At 38.5% G+C, this 12,022-nt stretch overlaps 1 protein-coding gene across 1 annotated transcript; it reads right to left on the reverse strand.

Annotated features, from left to right (window-relative positions):
• Positions 1–4,317: 4,317 nt before the first annotated feature.
• On the reverse strand, positions 4,318–7,300 carry LOC104226800 (serpin-ZX). The gene is made up of 2 exons (XM_009778877.2): positions 6,795–7,300; positions 4,318–5,381 (listed from the first exon to the last, which is right to left on the reverse strand). Exons 1-2 carry the CDS (start codon positions 7,185–7,187, stop codon positions 4,602–4,604), a joined length of 1,173 nt encoding a protein of 390 aa, XP_009777179.1. The 5' UTR covers positions 7,188–7,300; the 3' UTR covers positions 4,318–4,601.
• Positions 7,301–12,022: the final 4,722 nt, after the last annotated feature.

Raw genomic sequence — 12,022 nt, forward strand, 5'->3', positions numbered from 1 at the left:
TAACCCGACATTATATGTATAGACGTTTTAAATATATTTAATACATAAAAATATTTACTATAAAGTAGTTTATAAATATTTCCTAAGCTTTTTTATAGTTTTATTTTTCCACGTATTATTTCAAGCTTGGACTTATAATTTTTGGATGATCCAATAAGTTTTATAGTTCGCAAATGTTAGTAACTCAAATAAATCCTAAATCAATATCAAATTAATACTAATGCTAATAAAAGATATTCAATTCAATTGTAATGAAAATAGTGTTGGATATTTATTTTTTAGTTTTTCCATGGTATAGATAAAATGCATAAATTATTTTTCTTTGAGAACGCGTATGACAAGGTTCCTAGAGAAGTTCTCTAGAGATGCTTGGAGGCGAAAGGTATGTCGGTTCCCTACATTATGGCAATTAAGGACATGCATGATGGGGCTAAGACTCGGGTTAGGACAGTAGGAGGCGACTCTAAGCATTTAATTTTCGGTTGTAATAGGGTTACACTAAGGTTCTGCGCTCAGTCTGTTCTTATTCTCCCCGATTATGGACGCGTTAACAGACCATGTTCAAAGGGAGGTGTCATGGCCTATGGTGCATGCTATTCGCCTAGGATATAGTTCTGATTGATGAGTCGCGGGCCAGTGTTAACGAGAGGCTGGAGGTTTGGAGACAGGCTCTTGAGTCTAAGGGTTTCAAGTTTAGCAGGACGAAGACGGAATACCTGGAGTGTAAGTTCATCACTGAGTTGGGGGAAATGGGCGTGGATGTGAGGCTTGAATCACAAGTCATCCCAAGTAGAGCCACTTCAAGTACCTTGGGTCGATTATCCAGGGGGGGGGGAGATCGACGAGGATGTCACACACTGTATTGGGGTAGGATGGATAGAGTGGAGGTTAGCATCTGGAATCCTGTGTGACAATAGAGTACCACCGATACTCAAAGGTAAGTTCTATAAAGCGGTGGTTAGACCGGTCATGATGTATGGGGCTGAGTGTTGGCTTGTTAAGAAACTCACATATCCAGAAGATGAAAGTAGCAGAAATGAGGATGTTGAGGTGGATGTGCAGGCACACTAGGATGGATAAGATTAGGAATAATGATATTCGGGAGAAGGTGCACGTGGCTCCCATTAATGACAAGATGTGGGAAGCGAGGCTCAGATCGTTCGGGCATATTAAGAGGAGAAGTCCAGATGCTCCGGTAAGGATGTGTGAGCAGCTGGTTGTAGAGGGCACGAGAAGAGGTAGAGGGGGACCTAAGAAGTATTGGGGAGAGGTGATCAGGCAGGATATAGCGAGACTTCAAATTTCCGAGGACATGACACTTGATAGGAAGATGTGGAGGTCGAGTATTAGGGTTGTAGGCTAGTAGGTAGTTGAGTCTTGCCTTACTTCGTACCTTTATGAGACTAGTTTGGTAGAGTTTTTGTCTAAGATAGCTAGTGGCAATGTTGTGTCTTACTATTTCGCTTTTCTGTGCAGGACCTATTTACTATCTATCGCTTTTGCTTTGCATCTTTCTTCTGGATTTCATATGGTTACTATTTTTCTTATGATTTTTGTGGTGATATTAATATTGTCTCCTTTTGTCTTTTAGTTTTCTTGAGTCGAGGGTCTTTCAGAAACAACCTCTCTACTCCTTCGGGGTAGGGGTAAGGTGTGTGTACACACTATCCTTCCCAGACCCCACTAGTGAAATTTTACCGGGTTATTCTTGTTGTTTAGCCATGTAAATAATATTACTTATTAGTCGTACTTATTTTAGCAACTTATTAGTAATTTTAAATTATGTTTGTTTTCATTCTGGCTTATTAACAATACTTATTTTATGCGATTCTATTATTTTTATTGTTAGAATATTTTAGTACAATGCCACGACTCATCTCATATTTATGTTATTCTATTGAAAAACACCCTATATAGTTCTATCTTACTAGGATTAAAGAAATATTTGGAGCACAAATTCTATATTTTGTACTATGAAGACTTTATGAAAGAAAACCTGAAAAATTCGAGAAAAGCCGAGATTGAAAAACCTGACTTTTACTGGATTGGTTTGGTCTTTAGATTTAATAACCCAATATAATTAATTTGGTTTGGTAATTATAAAATCCGAACCAACTCGACCCATGTACACCCCCAATTGAAACACATAAAATTCTTGATTACTGTAACATGTACATGGCGGATTTTTTTTTTCCTGAAAATGACTTCTATAGAAATATATGTATTGAAGTTAAGATGATAGTAGCAAAACGAATTGCATTCTGATAAATATTTTGAATATTAAAGATTGATAATAATTACTTAACCATTAGTTTAAGTAGTAGTATGAAGTTTGTGATAATTATAAAAGAAAATGACTTCCGCCCAGAAGTGAGAGAAGTCATTCTCCTTTTTTAGGTGGAAAATAATTTTCCTAAAATATATTTTCTGGCAATCTCGTATTTTTTGGAACAAATTTTCTAGAAATTCTTTTCTTTCAAACCACACGCACCTTATATAATCTTTTGTAACATTATAATTTTATTTTCAATTGGAGGACTTAAATAGTATTAGATGTACGTGTCCACTTTATAATTCATACTCTAATAGACTAATACTAATAGATAGATGTAGTTTTCACTTTGATTTTTGCAAGTTGTTTTACAAGACAAAGAAAGGGAATGAAACGGATACTTGGTAAAGGAATACAGGAATTTTCGAAAATCAATATTGTTTAGTTACTGTTAACTTCCTATAGCTACTATTTACATAATTATTTTCTATAGCTATTATTCAGTTGTTACGGTAGAGTATTCGCTGTATTCACATTGCTGTATTTATGAATACAGTAGCAAAAAGCGTCTAAAAATGAGAGCAACCTAACTGTATGCGCATGTATCCACATGTATTCGCGTCATATATTCATGAATACAGTAGCAAAAAGGGCCTAAAATTAGGACAGTCCAGCTGTACGCGCATGTATTCACATGTATTTGCGTCATGTATCCCTAAATACAGTAACGACAATCACCTTAAATATAGGTACGTCCAGTTGTCTAAGAGAGGGGAAAAACATAAATAGCATATTTCATGCCTCAATGGTAGTATATGCCATAAATACTTATTTTGCTATAAAATATAAAAGATAGCTATAAAAAATAATATTTTAAAATAATTTTAATTTATAATAAATAGGGTGAATAACTTTTGCTATAGGAGATAAAATTTCGATAGAATAGAAATACCCTTTAAAGAATTGGGGTTATAACAGAATATTTGGTTGGATAATAAAAAATTTGTTGAAAATCCAAAAACGAATGTCACTCCCAAAGTTCAAGTACTAGAAGGTCGGCACCGGCCTTGCTCACATACAAAGGCAGACAAATTATATCAATGGTATTTGATTTGCTTTAGAAGGTATTGAGATTAAAAATTTGAAAAAGTAGCCTCTTTGTCATTTAAAACTCGAAATGCAAATGCATAATCTAAAATTATCCCTAATAATTACAAGGAATGGAAAGTTTTTAAGCATAGGGCTTCATATGAAATTCATTACCATAAAGCTTAAGGAAGTGGCAAGCCCTGCAGTGACCTTTCAATAATGACCACATTTCTCCTCTTCGAAGTTATAGAGAAGATAACTTGGTATGTATGGTTTAAAGCAGTGATACATTCTTTTCAGTAAGATATACATAATCAATACGAAGAACTTAAATAAATAAAAAGAGGAAGAAAAATACCTAATTACCTCCTAAACTTGGCTCTTGAAGGTGGGGTAAGGTCGTAGTTACACTGGGCTTGTTGTTGTTGTATCTCCTAAACTTGGCACCGATTATTTGGTGCACAACTATTTGTAGTCCTAATTACCTCGGACTTGGCTAGTTGACAGCCTTTACACCTTGGACGATCTCATCCAACGAAGTGCAGAATCAACTCCAGTAAGGTCAAGGAGCAACAATGAATTGAGCTCTTTTGAATGGACATTTAAGACTGCAATATGTCAATCTGTTCCGTGCTTGGTTAAATTAAGGAATTTATTGATGATTAAATCAATTGCGTAAAGAAGAACAGGAGGCAAAAACCCAAGACTAACAAACAGTAATAATAAAACCCCCAATACTGGAAAGCAGCAATGCTATTCTTAAGAGTCTTTGTTAAAGCTCTTTCCATTTTCAAATGGCTTTTCTTGTAACAACTTTTAAATTGCTTTAGATGAGGCCAGTTTGAAATAAACCTACACATCTATTTCTCTATAGTTAGCATGTTCCTATGTATCCTCTTTTGGACCAGGCAAACAGACAAGAAAACACATGTAGCTACATCAACTATAACTAGAAATTGAAAGTAATAGACAGACCTTTGATGTCAATTATTTCAAAGTACAATGTAAGGCATACAAGCTCTCAATAGTACAAAGAGCAGTTACTAAAATTTTACCCGCAGTACCAGGAGGGAGTAGGATTCTTGAAGTGTACATGAAAAAAATTCTTCAGCAGAAAATATTTCAACCTCAAGATAGAAGGGCGTGAAAGCGGTTTGAACTAACTTTGGGCACCAAATAAGTCCAAGCAATACAAAGAAGATGCAAACACTTATCAACCTCCATATTGTGGGAACACGACTTAGTCTACTAGAGGATTTAGCACGCTACCAACAAACAGTACCACGCCTGTTGCATCTTCTCTAATCAGGAAGAGATATGGATGATCAGCAACAAAGTCTACTTTCTCTTCTACCATCAATGCCCTTAGTTTAATCACACCAGCGGTTGCAGCTGCAGCTTCTGTTCCCTCTTCATTTACCTCAATAAAGGACTTGTGGAAAATGCTAGAAACATAAAGGTTACTGCCAACAGGGGAGTCCACCATCTCAGTTAGGCCATCACCAGAGAAAGGCAATACCAGGCCAAGCCCTTTCAGAATGTTAGAAGCTTCAAATCCAAACGATATTTTAAATTTGGGGATACGAAATTCACCAACTCCAACCTTCTGATATGGGAGGTGACGCTCCAAGAATTGGGATTCAGAACTGACCTTATCTACCAAAGCTGGCAGTCCATCATTGGCATCAGGCAGAAAGAAGTACATGGTAAAACGACGCCTATCTTCACCGTGTTTATAAGGAAGCCCCAAAACCTTGAAACCATCAAAAGCTTTTATGTATTGCTTCTTCTTGCTAGTCATGAAGGGCACTTGAAGAGAGGTCCCATTGAGAAGGTGGAACTTATTGTCCTTAGTCACTGATGCATCGAACTTCTCATCCCAGGCTCCTTTAAAGTACAGTGCATTTGCAAACACAAGTCTTGTTGCACTGTCAACTGAGTCAGCTGGAAGAATTTCTTTGATAAGCCCGCTTGTTTCTTTTTCAGCCCATTGATTCACTTGATTGGCAACCTCAACAGCCTACAAATCATCAAAACTTAATAATAAAACATATGCAAAAGGATTCTTTTTAGTTTTCCTTTACTTTATTTTCTGACTCAGCTGCAGGTGCTGGTTGGTTAAAGTTCATAGGTTAGTAGAACTATCCATGCTAAGATTGCAGGGAAACAGAAATGTTAGAAGAGTATAGCCAGTTTCTTATGCAATGAATGTAGAATTAGAACTACTTCAATCTCCAGTGAAGGCAGCAATACATCAGTATTTGAGATCATAGTGAATGATAAGCATGATGAAAATGTATGAGAAACCATTCATTGGCCTACTGTTTATCAATCATTTAAATGCACAAATTCAACCCCATCTGTTCATCGTTCTATCCCCAGCTAAGAGAAAAAGGTACACACAGAGAAAGCCAAAGGCGCAAAAAAAAATTGTTTTACACCTTTGGCTTTATCGTTGTTTGTACCAGATCCCTAAGTTTTCAATGCCAAAAGATGAAGTGCACAAAGTTTTATGGAGCTAAAAGTAGAAATGCAAATCCCTCGAGCATAAACATTAAGCGCACTGAATTTCATGTGTACCAAAAAGTAAACAGGACAGCTTTGGCTGGTCCTACTCAACAAAAGATATTTGAAGGTCGAGAATTGACAGTAACCAAAACCCTAGCTCCATTGAAGTAGGAAGATTTTATCATCAAATTGTTACTTCCAATGTCCCAGCTCACAATCCATTCACCACATTACTTTACCAAGCTAACTTAACAGTTTACAAAGATCAAAATCGTGATACTGCTACTCAACTTTATAGTATTTCAATCTATATTGTATACAACTCCTAACCGGATATCAGCTGCTAAATAAATCCTAATCTTTGATATGTATGACCAATCCATAAGTTTAAGTATTTCGAAAAAAGAAAGGAAACAGAAAATGGAAAAAAAGAAGTGTTTGGAACTGAATGGCAACGAAATTTGCCTGCAAGAATTCACAAACGCAAATGATACAACAGATTTCCTCGTAGTATAATTATCCCATCAAGCATTTCATAACTGAACCGATCAATTACTCAAATTAGTTACCGTCGGCTTTATGAATCACCTATATCTAATCCTTTTTACTTAGGCTATTTCTATCTGTTACAAAAAAAATTGATTTTTAAGGCAAACTAGGGTTCTATAGAAGTAGAAGTTCTCAAAATGTAGCATTGATCCATAACCGGACCGGGGGGGGGGGGATGCATAGTATAAGCTGTGTGTTCAGTAGAACCCACTAGCTTTGGCCCCCGGTATATGTGTTAACATATCTACTAAATACATACAATATTAAATTTCGAACCCAATAGTAATCTCAGCTCCACAAAACAGGAAAAACTGAAATAATCCTACTCTACTGAAGTAGCTAAGCAATGGTTAAAATCGGGGCTTAAAAATCTTACCTTGTTCTGGAAATCAACAGAAACAGAAGCAGCTTTATAAAAATTGTCCACAATCTGTTTGAAAGAAGGCTTCAAAGGCAAAGTCTGCTCAACCCAGACCCCATTAGCAACGGACAAACGAGGCCCACCACTGGGGCTACCATCAGCAAAGACAACATCAACAAGCTGAGAAGAAAGAGAGTTGAGTTCATCAGTAGATTTGGATTTGAGGAAAGCGAGCAACTGGTCACGGGTCGGACCATTTGAACCCGCAGCGATTAGACCCAACACTACGTGGATCGACAAAGGGGAAAAGACCATGTTGTTGTTCCCTTTAACCTCGGTTGCAAAAACATGTTTCGCTAATGTTAAGGATACACCTGTTTGGTTGCTGATCGATTCTTGAAGGTCCATTGCAATGGAGATTATTTGGGTATTTCTGTGATTGTGTAAACACTTTTAAAGAGTCAAACAAGAAAGAGATGGTGAAGTAGAGACACGTTTAAGTTTGAACAGTGTTTAAAGTCAATACTTAGCATTGAAGTATGGAACTTGTACCTTTCTACGAATCCGGAACCAAAGTGCGGTTTTTTTTTTTTACTCAAAATATGCAAATGAGTGTTAAAAAAAGTTATCAAACTATATATAACGCCACAAATAGTGGCGCTATACGGTAACGTTAACTGCACCGTTACTGTATAGCGTCACTATTTGTGGCGCTATACTGACACACCTTACATAGCGTCATTAATAGTGGCGCTATACCCCTTATTACCTGACCCCACCAATAATTTTTGGGTTCAATAATTTAAAAGCGTATAAAGCCACTTTTTGTGGCGCTATATACAAAAAAAAAAACCCCGGCTAGCCATTTCCTATATAAACATCGTAGAATCGCCACAACTTCATTCAAATTTTTTTTAACTCTTGTTGGTTTCTATTGTTGTTAAATTCATAAGGTTCTTGCCAGGCAGGAAGGTTCTCCACAGAACTTAATATACCCCCGTGCCGATCAGATATTAGACAAATCTGAACGATGTTCAACGTGCTCTTTCAAGTGATTCAAAAACATTGTCCACGTCTCTGTGCTTTCATTTGCACAAATAGCAAAGGCTAGAGGAAATATCTGTCCATTAGCATCCACTGCCACGACTATCAATAGCTTGATATCGTACTTTCCATAGACATGAGTTCCGTCTATGGATATTACGGGCCGGCAATACGGAAAACCATCAATTGCTGGCTTAAACGCCCAAAACACGTAATTGAATATATATTCTGGTTTACCCGGACTCCGCTCAAGCTTCCATTCAATAACTGTTCCGGGGTTAAAGTGCTGCAGTGCAGCCATGTACCTAGGTAGATCTGCAAATGACTTATCCCAGTTACCATAGACTATTTCAAACGCTCTTTTGCGCCCAAGATATGCCTTTCTTTTAGTAATTGTGTGGCCATATTCCTGGTGGACTGCTGTAATGCACTCTTTGATTTTATACCTTATGGACGCTTCGATGTGCGGAATAAGTACAAGAGATATCAAGTCAATATCCAAGTTGAAGTGATTCCCGTTGAAAGTGTCAATTTCGCATGTGTGGGTGGAAATGTATTTACCCACTTTCCACATACCTGTCTTCTTCTTCGACGCACGCAACATCCAATTACATGGCCAAAACCACCTGCGGCAAATAGCCTTGTATACCGTCGGACTTGACTCCGATACCTGCATCTCACGACACTCTTTAACATTGTGCATTTTACAAGCCCTGCTTACGCGTGCTTTATCAGGAAAAAGCATCCCCTTTGCAAGCACCGTTGGTCTAGACTCATCCCACATTGCTGTCCGGATTTCATCAAAATCTCTTGTGAGAGCTTCCACATCCGGCACGGCTGGCAAGTTATCAATATAAGGAATCTCCCTTGAATGAAACGACACTTCAGACTCGTACACTTTTCGTCTATGGGGGCTCTCTTCAAATCGGGTCCTTCCTCCTCGTCCTCTTCATCACCATCCTCACGAGCAAATGCTGTCTCGTCTCCCGATTCATCGGCATTGTTATCGTAATCGCTGTTCTCTTCCTCACTCTGTGCATCTGCCAGATCCTGATGTAATACGTCGTTTTCGGGCAATTGAGTGAGTACGGGTATTTCAACTTGCTCGTTTTCACTGCACATTTCAACAAAAATATAAGCTACTAAATTAATAAATGCTTTATATATGGCTGTAGCTTTTCACTTACAAGTCGTAATGTGATGACATTCCATGATGGACGTTTTCAGTTAGGTGATGACTACCGGATGGGCCACTTGTAAAATTCATATCCGGCCGGTACCCCCTATTAAATAAATGAGCGTTAAAATTAATTCAATACGCAAAAATATACATAATTAACACAAATGAAAATTGAAGTTTACCACTCTTCTTGTGAATTATGGAAAGCAGGGTATAAATTATTTTCTCGCTGCTCATTCGCCGACGGTGATAAATTTAAATCAAGAAAAAATTCTTTCATCTGGAACATGTCCGGCAAAAACTGATCCAGAATAACCACCCGATGACTGGGGGTTATCTCTACTACGCACAACCTCATTTTTTGGAACGTCTTCGACCTTCACGTACATCTCCAACATTGTGATTACAAGAAATTCCCGGCATTCGTCCGGAGTCCTCAAGAAATCACTCAAAGTGTCATCATCGTCGATGTTAAACTCTGAGTAAAAAGCAACCCCTTGCGGCGTAACGGAATACGGATATCTTCCGGTTACTTTGAGTATCACTGAACGTTTTCTCACACTCATTTTTTTGCATAACAACGATATCAATGTTTCGTACTCCATTGAAAGTGGCAATTTAACATTACACTTAGCAGGTAAACTGTAGCCCACAGAGTTATTCTCCATCACAACCTCACCCCCCAATATAATGATACTCTTATTCTACGTTCTTCAGACATAATGAAAAAATGCTGGAGAATTTAACAACAATAGAAACCAACAAGAGTTAAAAAAATTTTTTGAATGAAGTTGTGGCGATTCTACGATGTTTATATAGGAAATGGCTAGCCGGGGTTTTTTTTTTTTTTTTGTATATAGCGCCGCAAAAAGTGGCTTTATACGCTTTTAAATTATTGAACCCAGAAATTATTGGTGGGGTCAGGTAATAAGGGGTATAGCGCCACTATTAATGGCGCTATGTAAGGTGTGTCAGTATAGCGCCACAAATAGTGGCGCTATACAGTAACGGTGCAGTTAACGTTACTGTATAGCGCCACTATTTGTGGCGTTATATATAGTTTGATAACTTTTTTTTTAACACTTATTTCTATATTTTGAGTAAAAAAAAACACATTTTGGTTCCGGATTCCCTTTCTACCGCAATCAGCAAGGTGACCACGTAATCAAAGAAAAAATGAGTAATTGTTTTTTCAAGTGTTGATGTTAACTTGGTTTACAAAAAGAATTTTTGCTTTTTAAATTAGTGCTCGTGCTAGTTTGTCACACACCTTGACTACCGTTTTATTAGTTTGTCACAAATATCATGAAATTTTTGCCTTTAAATAAAACTTAGATATGAGAATAATATTTACTATTATATCAGGTAAGTTTCAACAACAACAACAACAACAACATCCCAGTATAATCCCACAAGTGAGGTCTGAGGAGGGTAGTATGTATGCAGACCTTACCCCTACCCCGAGGGGCAAAGAGGCTGTTTCCAGGAGACCCTCAGCTCAAGAAGGCACCAAGTGACGATATATTAGTACTATTGATAGATTCATAATATAATAACATAAAATACATAACATACATAAAATAAATTAAAATAGCAAAATAACAGCCATATAAGAGAATATAGAAAATACGAGAGAGATGGAAGGTAAACTAATATCCAGCGTATAAAGCCCTGCATCAGTAGCTAACCAGTAGTATCCTAAGCCTAACTCCTAACGGGCCAGTCTTACTCTAGTGCGCTGTATAGATATTCACAACTTCCCCATAACCTTCAACCTTAATGTTCGACCTCCACAATTCCCTGTCTAGGGCCATGTCCTCAGTAATCCTAAGTCGCGTCATGTCCTGCTTGATCACCTCTCCCCAATACTTCTTAGGTCTCCCTCTACCTCTCCTCGTACCCACCACCGCCAATCGCTCACACCTCCTCACAGGTGCATCAGTGCACTTCCTCTGAATGTGCCTGAACCATCTGAGTCGTGCTTCCCGCATCTTGTCCTCTATTGGGGTCATGCCTACCCTCTCTCGAATATCTTCGTTCCTAATCTTATCCATCCTTGTATGCCCGCACATCCACCTCAACATCCTCATCTCTGCTACTTGCATCTTCTGGATGTGTAGGTTCTTAACCGGCCAACACTCGGTACCATACAACATGGCAGGTCTAACTACTGCTCTATAAAACTTACCTTTTAGTAACGGTGTCACTTTCTTGTCACACAGGACTCTCATCGCTAACTTCCACTTCATCCACCCCACCCCTATACGGTGTGTGACATCCTCGTCGATCTCCCCGGTCCCCTGAATAACTGACCCAAGGTACTTGAAACTACCCCTCTTAGGTATGACTTGAGATTCAAGCCTCACTTCTACTCCCTCGTCCGTCGCCTCGTCCCCAAATTTGCACTCGAGGTATTTCGTCTTCGACCTGCTCAATATGAACCCTTTAGACTCAAGGGCCTGTCTCCAAACCTCTAGCCTCTCATTGACGCCGCGCCGGGTCTCGTCAATTAGGACTATGTCATCAGCAAATAGCATGCACCATGACACCTCCCCTTGAATATTGTGCGTTATGGCATCCATCACCAGGGAAAATAGGAAAGGGCTGAACGTCGACCCTTGGTGCAACCCTGTAACAACCGGAAAATGCTCGGAGTCGCCTCCTACTGTTCTAACACGAGTCTTAGCTCCATCATACATGTCTTTAATCACCCTAATATATGCAACCGGGACCCCTTTAGCCTTTAAGCAGCTCCATAAGACCTTCCTAGGTACCCTGTCGTACGCTTTCTCTAGATCGATAAACACCATATGAAGATTCTTCTTCTTATCCCTGTATTGTTCCACCATCCTCCTAATAAGGTGGATAACTTCTGTGGTAGATCGCCCCGGCATGAACCCGAACTGGTTGTCTGAAATAGACACCGTCCTTCGCACTCTCATTTCAACCACTCTCTCCCAGACTTTCATGGTATGACTCAGTAATTTGATACCCCTATAGTTGTTACAGCTCTGGATAT

The sequence above is a fragment of the Nicotiana sylvestris genome, chromosome 4 (assembly GCF_000393655.2).
Source record: "Nicotiana sylvestris chromosome 4, ASM39365v2, whole genome shotgun sequence".
NCBI classification, from domain to species: Eukaryota; Viridiplantae; Streptophyta; class Magnoliopsida; order Solanales; family Solanaceae; genus Nicotiana; species Nicotiana sylvestris.

Excerpts from the sequence above, each read along its gene's own strand:
- LOC104226800 (XM_009778877.2), bottom strand. The coding sequence starts at position 7,187 with ATGGACCTTCAAGAATCGATCAGCAACCAAACAGGTGTATCCTTAACA. Across the intron at positions 5,382-6,794 it reads CTGTTGATTTCCAGAACAAG|GCTGTTGAGGTTGCCAATCA; the intron begins GTAAGATTTTTA and ends GATGATTTGTAG.